The 14,346-nt window shown below is 40.4% G+C and overlaps 1 protein-coding gene across 1 annotated transcript; it reads left to right on the top strand.

The window, feature by feature from the left end:
* Positions 1-398: 398 nt before the first annotated feature.
* Positions 399-13,735, top strand: nansa (N-acetylneuraminic acid synthase a). The gene is made up of 6 exons (XM_034238553.1): positions 399-655; positions 7,229-7,444; positions 7,528-7,627; positions 7,894-8,048; positions 10,646-10,912; positions 12,869-13,735. Exons 1-6 carry the CDS (start codon positions 524-526, stop codon positions 13,076-13,078), a joined length of 1,080 nt encoding a protein of 359 aa, XP_034094444.1. The 5' UTR covers positions 399-523; the 3' UTR covers positions 13,079-13,735.
* The last annotated feature ends 611 nt before the right edge of the window (positions 13,736-14,346 follow it).

The raw sequence follows: 14,346 nt of genomic DNA, 5'->3' as shown, positions 1-14,346 counted from the left end.
GAATATCGGCTGATATCGATCGGAGCATCCCTAATTATTATTAGTATACTGACAGGTATCAGATCTTGCTGTGTAAAATAATCTTCCTGTTAGGTGTCGCTTCTGATGTCTGTGTGGTCTACAGTGAATTAAGCGAATTTGTTCATGACAGCCACAGTTGATCAGAATAAAAGGTTCCCATACAATTCCATATTTGAGGCAACAGTCTAAGGTTGATCGTTTTTGTAGCTTTAAAGTGTTTATTCATTTAGCAATTGCCCATAGGCTGAAATGGCATACAAGGTTTTCTAAATGACTTCATTTTCTTTCTCCTTCAACTCCTTTTTAAATATATGCATAAATGAACGCTTTTACTTTGAAAGATAATCCGGCTGCTCCACAATGCGGAAATCCTCCCACATCCGGGTGGTGCAGCGCTTTAATAGCTCCGGTCCCAGGCAGCAACCGCCTAACTCTCATCCTGCTCTCCACTAGACTACTACGCTACTTTCACTTGTTTAGTTTTTACCTCTTTGTGGTCAAAATGCCTTTAAAGTTCGAGCTGTGTCCCGGTAGAATGATCGGAGGAAGTAACCCTTGCTTCATCATTGCTGAGATTGGACAAAACCACCAGGGAGACATTGAGATCGCCAAGAAAATGATAAAAATGGCAAAGGTATGACTATTGAAATGTGTCACTAAATTCTGAACATGCATACTTTATTCAGGTGTTATTATCGTATTGATTGATTGATTGAAAAGTTTATTAACAGCTTGTATATTGGGTACAGTACAGTACAGCTCAAAACATACAATTGTTAAGGGGATGCAGACCAGAGAAAGACTTTCGTCTTGTTTACATCAGGGTCCCCCATTTCCAATTCATCATATCATTTAAGACATATAAGCAGGGGTGCACATAACTTTTTTGCCCTGGTTCTAAAAGGAGCACCTGGAGATGTTGCTTGGTGCTCATCCTTAAAATGAAATAAACCGTAACTTTTGAGGGGGTCTTGACTTTATTTGCCAGACACACAGCACTGAACACACATGCAGAGGTGAACACAAAACACACATGCAGAGGTGAACACAAGACAACATTAGCACGACCAGTAATCCTACAAGCTGTCATCACTACCCTCCTGACTGTTCTCCTCACTGTCTTCCTCTCAGACATGGTAGCTGATGATGTAGGCCTACTTCTTTCTCTCTGGTTGAGTCTGCGATTAGCTGCTTGCATCCACAAGTCAACAGCTGGTTTTGGGTCGAAAGTCTCTGTTGTCATCTTAGACAAGTGGATGTAATCAAATAAGTATGTGAACATAACCAATAACCTACCATAGCCAATAACAACTTAATGTAACTTATTTTATTTGTGTTGTTCATTCATATCTTATTTTACCTTAACATTTATTTATTTATGCTTTTTTTTTTATCTCTCCAGTTTTAAAGGATATTTTTGGTTTACTGTCCTATAGTATACATTGGAATGATTTCAAACCTGTTTATCCCAATAATTATAAAGGAGTGCCTTGAAAATATGTGTTTACATAAATTGTGATCAAAACGTTTGAGACCCACTGAGACAACTTAGACTAAAGTGAACTATCTAAACACTCAGAGTCCTTTACCTCACTGAGCTGTAGTATCAGCCTCTCAGTCTGACTGGAGATGACTCTCCCTCCACATTATTGTAGAAACATCTTCTTCTTATATCCGTTAGAGCAGCTAGCACCAGATTCTAATAACAACAGCGCCGGAACCGGTGCACCCTCCCTCGCTCCCACACTCACTCGCATTTTGGATGTGAGCTGCGGGCACCAGATAAGCCAACATCCCCCATTTTCATCACTTACAGCGCCCATCGTACAGGGCAAATGAAACGTGTAACCGGGGTGAAAAGGGTGTTACATTTACTTAATTATGAATATTGTTACATCAAGGCCGAAAATTAGGATGAGCCCCAACAGTCAAAAAAGTTGTTTTCCCTCCCAGAACTGCCAGCGCAGCGCCTCCACAGATCTGGCGCCCGAGGCGAACATCTATAGCGCCAGTGCTACGGGCCGGCCCTGAGTTCATATGCAACTCGCAAATATCTTTCTCTCTCTCCTCTCTCCTCTCTCTCTTTTCTCTTCTCTCTTCTCTCTCTCCCTCTTCCTCTCGCTCTCTCTCTCTCTCTCCTCTCATCTCTCTCTCTCTCTCCTCTCTCTCTCTCTCTCTCTCTCTCTCTCTCTCTCTCGTCTCTCTCTCTCTCTCTCTCTCTCTCTCAATGTTGGTGCGCAAATGCGCCTTTTTTCAAATGACCCGGTGCTCTTTTTTTGGCGGAGGTGCGCATGCGCACCTGCGCACCAGTTATGTGCAGCCCTGCATATAAGACATATTTGACATACAGATGGCTTATTTACAATTTACATACAGGTGGTTTTTTACATACAGATTGCTTATTTACAATTTTCATTTTAGATTTCGTTCTAATACATCCTACCCGGACATTTAAGACATACCAAGTCTACAGATATACAGTTAGTAACAGAGTCTAAAATGCGAGTATATACATAGATGGGGGGGGAAGCTGTCCATTGTACACAGGTTGAGATTTGTACCATTACCGGGGCCAGTTTTGCAATGCTCTCCCCCGAAGGTGCTCTTTAAGAGAGGTTTTGAAGGTAAGTATAGTTTTACTTTCCTTTACAGTTGTGGGAAGAGCGTTCCACCTTGATGTGGCATAATTGCGAAACGTGTATTCCCCCTTTTTTGTGCCAAATCTGGGTTTCACATGATTTGTGGAGCTCCCTCTGGTGTTATGATTATGGTATTCCTTGACCTTTGGGAAGAATTTTGACATGTACATGGGTACCATAGAGGTGTAGTGGATCTTGTAGACCAGGCCCATTGCAAGTAGCTGTACTCTGTCGTCTACTCTAAGCCATCCTAGGTTGTCAAAGTGGGCAGAGGTGAGGTGGGTTCTAGATGAAAGGTCAAGCAGTAGTCTGACCAGTTTATTTTGCGATGTTTGAAGTTTTATTTTTAGCGCCTTGGACGTGCTATGGTACCATGACGTGCAAGCATAGTCATAGTACCCTTGAATGAGTGCTCCTGCCAGAGTTTTCAGGGTGTTTTTGTTTACCAGAGAAGAGATCCGGTATAGGAATCGAGTTCTTTGATTGACTTTTTTTATTACATTGGATGCCATTTTGTCACAGGAGAGGTTTGCCTCAAGAATAGATCCTAGGTATGTAATTTCCTTCTTACTTGTGACAATAATGTCACCCACTGCAACTGAGAAGTCGTCGGATTTGCTGAGATTATGTTTCGAACCGAAGAGAATGGACTCTATTTTACCCTGGTGTAATGATAATTTATTATCGGCGAGCCAGGTGCAGATTCTGCCGAGCTCGGAGCTGAGGGTTTTTTTCAACCTGCAATCTGCTCCTGTCAGAGACCGGCAGGGCTGAGTCGTCCGCGAACAGGAACAAGTTGCAGTCACATGCTGATGACATGTCGTTTGCATAAATTAGGAACAGTAACGGACCTAATATGCTTCCTTGTGGAACACCACAGCTCACTGGGAGGGGGGGGACAGAGTACCGTTTACCTCCACCATCTGTTCTCTCCCCTCCAGGTAGGATTGCATCCAGCTCACCGATAGTTTATCAAAACCAATTGCTTTTAGCTTGTCAATCAGAATGGGGTGATTGACAGTGTCGAAAGCCTTTTGTAGGTCCAGCATCACCATGCCGCAGTACTTGCCCTCGTCCACCTCTTGTTTGATGTGGTCGCTCAAATAAAGAAGGCATGTGTCAGTGGAGTGGGATGTTCTAAAGCCAGATTGAAATTCATAGATTAGTTTCTTTTCCGCGAGGTACTTTTCGACCTGTTCATATACTATTTTTTCCATAACTTTTGAGATGGAGGTAAGTATAGAAACAGGGCGGTAGTTGCCTGGGTCCAATTTACTTCCCTTTTTGTGCAGGGGGGTTACTCTTGCAATTTTGAAGTCTTTGGGTACTTTTCCCTGTTTTATGGAGAGGTTAATTATGTGAGCTATGACTGGTGAGATGGCGGTTGCTGTGTCTCTGAGGAATTTGGAGGGGATATTGTCGTGGCCAGTGGCCTTGTTAGGTTGGAGGGCGCTCAGTTTAATGAGTACCTCTGCTGTTGTTACCCTTGCTAGACTGAAATCATCTTTGCGTACCCCTAGGTTTTTGTAGTAGGTCATGATGTGATCTACTTCAAAAAGCCCTGAGTGGGAGGGTAATTTATTTACAAGAGTTGTGGCTATGTTTGTGAAAATTTTTTTCAAGTACTTGGCCACATCCAGTTTGTCTGTGATGAGCCTGTTATCTGTCTTTATGTTTAAGTTCGAAAATCTCGTTTTAAGTTTTTTACTGCAGCCAAGCTGGTTATTGAGTAATTTCCAAAGTTCACGGGGTTTATTTTTGTTTTCCTCAGTTTTGACATTGATGAAACTCTTTTTGGCAGTTTTGATCATGGAGCTTACGTCATTTCTTAGTCTGTTTCTTTCAATTTTTAGTTCAGTCACGTAGGCCTGGAGTTCACTGCTCGTGCTTTTGGAAAGCATTGACTGACTTTTATGAAACTCAGAGCATTTTTTGTCTCTGGTTTTCATGACGGTCAGTATGCCGGAGTGCATCCACGGCTCAGCGCGATTTAAAAAAAAATCCTGAACAGCCAGGAAACACGCATTTACCAACAGCACTTAGGATGCTAAGCTTTTGGTCGTCACGACTTCCTGGTCTGAATTTTTACTTTGAATTGAATATTTACTTAGTCAGTAGGCCTACGTGTATTAAGATTGTAAAACTTGTATTAATAGTTCATATGAAATGTAGCAATTGATGGACTAGTGTACAAGTATCTCCAAAAGGGTGTTTGTAGAAAGACATAGTGTAATTGTAGAATGTTGAAATGACAGGTTTGTCAATGGGGTTTGGCTTGACTTTTTATTGGCTGTCACTTTAAGGAGTCATGGTAGAAGCCGTCATTTATTCATTATTTCCTTAAAATAACTACGTATTTTTCAGCGAAGTGCAGTCAGGGGAGGCAGAGCCTCACCTGTCATACTCCAATGTAACGGAAAAACAACTAAAGAAAAACTAAATAGTAATAATAATAAAATGTCTCCACTGATCTGTGTTGTAAATGTGATTTATGTATGATTCCAATCGCTTTTTATAGTCAAAATCAGCTAATTTGCCGAGCTCCGCTACAACTACGGGTAGCGATGAGAAGTGAGGCAAGGACGAGCTCTGCCTCTCGTAAGCCCACAGTAACTGGCTGGAGCGCGGGCACTAATTTAACGCGGGCACTTATTTTGTGAGCGCGCTCAAGCCAGTTACTGTGGGGTAAGGTGAGGCACAGATGAGATCTGCCTCACTTCAGAATGCGTCACCCCACAGAAACTGGCTGAAAAACGGGCCCTAAGCGCATGCCTGTTACCATCTCACTGTAGGTCACCAATGTAATGTTTGTAGATCCCTTTATTACATTTATCCTCGCCATCCATAGTCTCTAAATAACTTATTTCACGTACAGTGGCGGCCGGCCCATAGGGGCGCTAGTGGCGCCGCCCCACCTCTTCCCACATGAAAAATAAAATAAAAATTATTTTTTATTTTAGGTAAATAGGTATTATATAATTGGTATCAGTAAAATGTATAATCTACAATAAAATATCGTTTAAAATTGTGTTACGATGTCTAAAGTTACTGATAAGTCACATGTTTCCTGCCTGGCCTTGCCCGTGTATCATACCCTCTCTCGTCGTCTGGGCGCTAAGAGAGGAGCCCTCAACAAGTGCAGCAGCAGCCACTAGCAGCTGACTATGCAGCCAAAACATCATTTCAGCCAATCAGCATCGTCAAATCTGATGGTCACAGGGCGCCTACATCAGCGCCCGGTGCAGTCTGTGAGTTGTTTGGACTCGTGTCCAAGGAGACAAAACAGGAAGCTGTCATTCACTCTGGAAGCTATCATTAGCAGCTAATGAAAACTCCGTTTTTGACATAAAAATGTAATTATGGATTATCAATACTTTTTTCAAAATGACAGACACATTGGATTAACCTATGGATTAACCTTCAACCGCGTTTTTCTCGTTTTTGATCAGAATAACAGCAAAAGATGAGCATATCTCCGTGTTTTGCTACCTAAAGCTACGTTGTGTGATGTCTGTATTTGCTTCCCCTGTCGCGAGTTCTGATCGCTCAGTGATGACACTTATAGTTCTAGATAGAATCTGTTTGTGCATATCCGATAAGTATATCGATTGATTTATACCTAGAGTGTGTTAGCTTTTTTTTCGCTCAGGGCTCATTTAGACGCTTCTTGTGAGACTTGTGTTTTGTTTCGGTAAACATGGTTCATATCATCAGTTAGCTGAGTTTCTTCCTGTTAAATGAGCAGGACACATGAATAGTTTATTACATTTTAAGAAGCCCTGAGACACAGTTTCGTGAGAAAAAAACCGGGGGGAAAAAACCCCTTAACAGGTTAAATGGGAATTAAATCATTTTAAGTAATTTTGAGTGTTCCCAAAGCCCCGGTGTTCTGCAGTTTGTGTGGGCCTACTGTAATGTTGCACAGTTTATGCTGTAGAAACTATAGATAAGGAGGACTTTTACAAAAAAGTAATAGAGATTGTTGTCCAGAAGGATAGCATGGACTTCATCTTCAAGTCAAGGTAAGACCACAATTGTAATGAAAATGGGATCTTACTAAGAAAGAACAATCCAATATTTAGATTTCGGGTATCCTTTTGTTGAACGGTCTGTTTAAAATGAATCGAAGCATCAGACTAAAAAAGCTTTTGAAAATAACCGAATATTTCGATTAAGTTCAAAATATAATATTTGTAAATCTGACTCTGAAAGAGTCAGTGCCTCACCAGCCATGAACCTCACCGCACGTCACTGGTATTTGTACACCACTGACAGAGGAAATAGAGACACGGTTGTGAGTTATTGTGTTGAGTTCATAAGCTTTTCTTTATTTCTTGCAAATTTTTTTATTAAGAAACAGTTCCTTTTCAACTCTAGGAAACCTATTTGTTCATTATTAATATATTGGGATTTGTATTCAACTTTGATGTAAATTGGAATACTATGCTTTATTTTAGAAAGACACATTACCATCATTTTTGCATGTTTGTCTCGTTGTTACACCAGCAATTGATTAAATAATGAATTACAAGTGTATTAATTGAACACGATTGTATCAACCTTCACAGGACTGTGGTGCTGATTGTGCCAAATTCCAGAAGAGTGAATTGGAGCACAAATTCAACAAGCGAGCCTTGGAGCGCCTTTACACTTCCAAAAACTCCTGGGGAAGAACTTATGGGGATCACAAGCGCCACCTGGAGTTCAGCCACGAGCAGTACAGGGAGCTGCAGAAGTATGCAGAGGAGGTGGGGATCTTTTTCACCGCCTCAGGGATGGACGAGGTAAGAAAGACAGTTTTGATGAAGCCTTTAAGACATTTTAATCAGGTTTAAGTTTAATAATGACTTTTATTTTCTGTCTTTAGATGGCAGTGGAATTCCTCGATGAGATCAATGTGCCTTTCTTTAAAGTAGGCTCTGGAGACACCAACAACTTCCCCTATCTGAAGACGACTGCCGAGAAAGGTGAGACTGGACCTTTATATCTGGGGAAATTAATACATGTGAGATGTATTTAATGGTGAATAAAATTGTACTATTACATATAACCCAGATCTAAAATGATTAGATAAACTGAACATTTGTGCACATGCCTATCTTTGTAGAAATTAGTTAAAACTGGGATTAAAGTGAAACAAGCTTGAGTTCTGAACTACAGGGATTCCTGAAGGCATTTAGCCTTCTGCCCATGTTAGCTAAGATTTTTACCAAGCTTATTTTGTCTGTGTCAGGACGGCCCATGTTAGTGTCCAGTGGGATGCAGAGCATGGAGACGATGCGTCGGGTCTACCAAACAGTGAAGGAGCACAACCCTAACTTTGCCATCCTGCAGTGCACCAGCGCCTACCCTCTGGAGGCTGAAGATGTCAACCTCAGAGTTCTAGCGGTGAGAAGAATTGATTTTTACTATTAATAGTATTCATTTTATGAAACGGTTGGCACAACACATTATTAAATATATTTAAATCAGATCAGATTATATTACTGCATTAAAGGTCCCATGTCTTGGCCATTTCTACTGATCATAATTCCATTGTTGAGGTCTACTAAAATAGATTTATACTGTGCAATTTTCCTAACTCACATTGGTTTCTCATACAGCATCTCTGTATAGTATGTGTATTCACTCTCTGTCCTAAATGGCTGGTTGGAGCTCCTGCCCCCCCCCCCCCCCTCCCTGTGAGCCCAGTGTGCTCCGATTGGTCAGCTCGGCCACTCTGTTCTGATAAGTCAACCACCAGAGAGGCTTTTTTTCGGCTCTGAGCGGAACATCAGTCTTACAATGGCGTCGGTCCAGCCATGTTATACGCTAACTAACCGAACTGTACCTACAACTATTGTTATTTAGGTGCACTTGTGGAAACTGCGCCATGATGCCTACCGAAGTGGAAAACATCTGTTGCAAAGAAATTAGAAAGGTAGCCTAGCTGACAGTTACAACATTATGTAGCCAGCTAGCTGAAAACACCAACAGTAGCACAGAATACCCCAATACATACCCCACACCCTGCAGAACCTCCATAACATGTACAGATTCGATTATAGACCTTTGAGGCGTAGAACGGAAGAAGAGTAAGTTATTTTTACCTGTAATAAACTACTACTGTGTTTGATGAAAAATCAAATCATGGTTTGCTATATATGAATGATATGTTATAGGAGAAAATAATTCAGGGAAGAAAGGCGACTAAGTATTTCCATCAAACTTTATTTTTAGAAATGTACAAAATGAACATGTGTAGATATACATATATACACTGTATATCATCCATTCCTCCCTAATAGAGTGGCAAAGTCCCTCCCTTTCCGGTGGACCCCCATGGGACCTTATTTCGGAAAAATTATGTATTGAAGTCAATGGAGAGAAAGATTATCTTTCGATCCCATTTGAATTGTGCCATGAATTACACATATGATGTTTGTCAATTGAAAAGATAATTTTGCAAGTAGATTGGAAGTAGATTGGCGTGACTTCGCCACTCTATAGCCATTTTCAGCATCTTGCCTATCGCAGCTTTGTAAGCTGCTGCCGGTGTCAGTACCATATGTGTTCGCCCTACCATATGTGTTCGGCGTCCGTCGCTTACCAATGACGTCACGCATTTAAACAGTCGTGGTAGATACCTTGTTTGTTTTAAACGTCATAAGGTGAGGGACCTGAAAGGACAGCTAAATGCACAGCAGTCCATTTTCACCAGGCCCAACAACAAGAGCAAGGCTGCTACCATAGCATCTTATCGTGTCAGTCACCTTCTTGCGAAACACATGAAATCTTTCAAAGACGGCGAAGTTGTGAAAGAAGCATTCCTGGAGGCTGCCAAAGCGCTTTTTGGGGATAGTAAAAATAACAGTAGCATTTCAACAGGTTTTTGATATAATAAAAACTCAAGTTAGATACCGTTATTAATCAGCTGTAAGTTTTAGTTTGTTTGAACTTATTCATTATAATTATTGTACACAATGGTATAAGAATACAAACATTAAGATCTGTTCTGTTTAAATTGATTATAGTGTATTATCAATTCAGGTTAAGAAACTAGTGTTGCTTGCATCCTATTTCAAAGGCATTTCTTTTTATACTCTACTAAAATGCAACAAAAAAAGGGTTTGATGTCTTTTTTATTGCATTTTGGCAGCAGATTCCTGTGTAGCTTCAGATCTGAGTTGTCTTATTAGTAAGCCTAATTTATACTTTTGTAGCAACACTATTTTTATATAATGGCAAAGAAAGGGTTCAGAGTCTTTTCTTTTTTTCCTGTGTCATATGTGGCAGCACTGTTCAATGCTTCTTGAAAACATTACCCACTGTAGTATGTGACGTGTGAATAAACTCCAACTCTGTATCAACAACACTGTTGTGTAACTTCAGTTAAATACTTGTATGTGTGTAGATTAGAAAGAGGTAAGATAAAGGATCTGCAGTATTTTATGAAGTATTCATCGTACAAAGGTCAGTTTGTAGAAGTGTGTATGTACCTGGCAGTAGGCTGTCAGTAATGGCTACACCTCTCTATTTGGACTGGTAGATCTCGGCAGACTGGCAACTTTAAAAGTAGCTCTCGGTTCAAAAAAGGTTGGGCACCCCTGCCCTACAGGGTGTACTTTGAGGGTTTTTGACTCTGCAGACCGTTTACATGCATAAAAACCTTCATAACACACAAGGGGATGGGTAATAACCGGAAAAGCATGACATGGGACCTTTAAGAACTACTTTAAAAATGATTTATTTTCCCAAAAGATAGATTCCTCAAGATCTCTCTCATATCTGTATGTATATTTGGTTTTTGTATTGACAAAATGGGTATAAAGTGTTGATTATTGATCTTGAGTTGATGGTAAGCAGATGTTTTTACTTTTCTTGTCACTGTCATGCTATTTGTACAACATTGTTTCCAGTATTAATGGTAAGCTAAGCTAACAATTTTTGTTAACCAAAATCAAAGATCAAAGATTTATGAGTGACATTTGTATCATTCACCACAGGAATACCAGAAGGAATTTCCAGATATTCCCATTGGGTATTCTGGCCACGAGTCTGGGATCAGTATTACACTTGCGGCCGTAGCTATGGGGGCAAAGGTCGTCGAGCGACATGTTACTTTGGATAAGACGTGGAAAGGAAGTGACCACGAAGCCTCGCTGGTGCCCAGTGAGCTGACCGAGCTGGTGCGCTCCATCCGACTGGTGGAGAGGGCCATGGGGACCGGCATCAAGACTATGTTACCCTGTGAGAAGCCGTGCCACGACAAGGTGAGTAATCATCAAGAAAAGCACGCAAAATACACATTAAGGTGTTTATTTTACTAACTTTGTCTATTTGCAACCATAGATTTCACTTAAATTAGCCAAAGCAGATATCTCAACTTCAATAGCACTAAGGCTGGAGCCACACGAGGACGATAACGCAAACGGACCAAAATCGATATCAAAAAAGTCTTCCGTCCACACGCAATAGGCACCAGAAACTTGTCCGTTCACACGAGACCGCTCGAAAGCGCTGGAGACGCTGTAGTACATATGCCGGGCCTGTAAGTGGCGCTGTACTCCTGCCACAAAAGCAGCGAAGAAGACTTCCCGCGCATGGTTGCCATGGTTTCCCTTCTGTTTATTCTCCGCTGTGGACGCTCTGGCTCTTTTTCTCCCTCCCAGAGGCAAGCGTTTGCTCCTGCTGTAAATCTCTCCGGTAGTCCACCAGCAGATGAAAAACACCCACCTCTCCCAAGGGACGAGGGGACCGTGCGGCAGAGTTTCAGTTAGATTTTTTTTCGCCGGTCACTATTTTCTTTAAAGTTTAAATCTTCCGGACAAAATTAGAAAAGTGCCGGTCAGAGGTCTTCTTTGTTATTTATTGAGCTTTAAAACAAATTGATAACGACTCTATTTAATAATATAAGAATAAAAAACCGAGCTTCTATTTTCATCCCCCTCTTCTGACAGCCCAGCAGCTGATCTCTGAGCAGGAGAGGTGGGGCTATTGCTTCAACGTTATCAGGAAATGATCGTATAGGCGTAAACACGGAGCCGTTTGCCCCCCCAGAGCATTTCGTTCACAGATCTACCCACCTTGGGACCCCTTATCGTTATCGATTTATGTGTTTCTATGTCTGCCTCGTGTGGCCGAACCGTCTATCTGATAGAGAACTGAAGCAGATATGACCGTTATCGTCCTTGTGTGACTGAGGCCTAATATACACCAAACTTAACAGTGTCAGTGTATTTCAATCCTCATGGTTTTTTAAAGACAGTTGTCTTCATATACTGTTTAAAGCAGGGGTGTCAAACTCAAGGCCCGGGGGCCAAATCCGGCCCGCGACTTCATTTTATGTGGCCCCACAAGAGCTTGCAAAGAATATAATATGTTTATTATACGGTTACATGCTACTTTACAGAAGCACGTTGCCCATAAACTACATGTCCCACAATGCATCTCAAATTTGCCTTTTTTCTCAATTTTCCTTTTTTTCTTCAAAATATGCTTTTTTTTCTTAGAATTTGACTTTTTCTCAAAATGTTACTTTTTTTTCAAAATGTCACTTCTTTTTTTTAGTTTTTCCAAAATGTGGCTTTTCTTTTTAAATAATTTTGTGACATGCACACTGAAGAGACTTGCAATTATTTGCCCTAGACTTCTGCTTTCAGACGTATCTGAAAATAATCCAATGCAGAGGCAATCATGTAATATAATAAATTATGTTATATATATAAAATATTTATATATGTATTTTTATATAGTCTTAAAATTACAACTGGCCCTTTGAGTAAAACCATAACGCTGATGTGGCCCGCGATGAAATTGAGTTTGACACCCCTGGTTTAAAGCCTGATTTATGTAACATAATTTATTCCAGAAAAAACTGTGAAAATTGAAGTATTTTCGGATTTATGGAGTAATAAAAAGACATATCCCAAATGTCCTCCGTTTAAAAAAAAACAAACATCTTATATGTCGACAAAATGAAACGGGCTATTTTCGCCTGGCTATATTACATTTTTAGATTTGTGCTCTGGAAATGTATGCAAATTGGTAAATTCTTGAAAAAATAATTCCTCATTTGGATATTTAAAAAGAACATATCAGAAAACTTAATTTGGTAAAAATAGGTGAGAGGTGTCTCCCTGTAGAAAAACATTGGAGATGTTACTTTTCCTATTTTTCCTTCAACCTTGGCCATGATAACAATAAGAGTGTTGTTCCTTGTCTTCCAGCTTGGTAAGTCTGTGGTGGCGAAGGTAAAGATCCCCAGGGGAACTGTCCTGACTCTGGACATGTTGACGGTGAAAGTGGCCGAGCCTATGGGCGTCGCCGCCGAGGACATCTTCCAGCTGGTCGGTAAGACCGTGACAGAGGACATGGAGGAGGACGACAGCGTCTTGCCAGAGGTGGTGGAGGGTTACTGCAAGAAGAGGAAGTGCTGAGGATGGAAGATTTTGAAGTGGGTTGAAAATGGCAATATAATCAATTTTATCTGGGGCTAATTCAAAAGGAGCTTGTGCAATGGTCAATTAGCTTATTGCTGCTGAGGTTCCTGACATGAAAGTGATGGACGATCAGTAACTACCTACAGTTTTAAAGCTTTTACATTTATTAAAAGCTGCCTTTATATAATATACTATCTTTCTGGCGCAACAGGCTGTTATTTTACAAATGTTGCACTATAGTTTTAGCCCTCACTGAAGAGATCAAATTAAGATTGAACACATGAAGCTCCCCATTTCACAACAGTATGAACAAAGACCCAGTTTGCCAAACATTAGGTGTATTTTTCTCGTAACAACTCAGTCATTTTAATTGTGTGATGTCAAGCAAAGTTTGTATTTGTACTCATTCTTTAAAGTAAGACTACTGGAGCCAGACACTAAACAAAACCAAAAGAAGAAATATGTACACATCCGGGATACGGCTGAATTTCTTCTCTCAATATGAACCTTCTTTTGCTTCTTCAGTCTTTATGCTGACACCAACAACGCCTCTAATCACAGTTGCAAGATGTAGGATGTTTGCACTTTACTTGACAAAATCTGAGATCTATGATGTGCAGAAAATAAATAAATGTTGCCAGAACTTCCACCTTTTCCACTTTGGTTGTCTTTCAAATGTTGCTTTGATGCTCAGATCAGCTCTGTGCGTTCCACATTCATGGTGTACTCTCTTTGACATGATGGGTTTGTTTTTATAGATGTGAAGTAATTATCTGGAAATTGGCATAGCATGCTATAATTTGTGTATTGTGCAAAGTGTCTTAAAATCTAGAACAGGGACTGCAGATGGAAATTAGCCTCTATGGCTAATCCGGCACATTTAAATGATGGACTCCGGTGCTCATGTTGATTAATGTGCATTGTCCCTCCTTAAATAAATAAATACAAATGTATTTGCATTTAATAGATCAGAGGATCTGTTAAAGTACACACAAAATGATGTCCTGAGATACATCGGCATTCAAAAATATTCTCAAGATAATAATGTACAATTGCAAGAAGCAATTTTTTTTTTTTAAGGGTGCACAACAACATCTGGTTCTAGTCTTGCAGTGTTCTCTCAGAGTATCTGACAAATTAAGGTCTGTTCCTATTTGTTAAATCACCCCTGATAAGAAATGTAATTGCGGTAACATCATTGTGGTCAACAACACTGAAATGGTCACAATAAACATTAAACAAGGTAGAAATAAAGCAATTATTAA

This window comes from Gymnodraco acuticeps, unplaced genomic scaffold, assembly GCF_902827175.1.
Source record: "Gymnodraco acuticeps unplaced genomic scaffold, fGymAcu1.1, whole genome shotgun sequence".
NCBI lineage: Eukaryota > Metazoa > Chordata > Actinopteri > Perciformes > Bathydraconidae > Gymnodraco > Gymnodraco acuticeps.
This window is presented reverse-complemented; position numbering and strand designations above follow the sequence as displayed.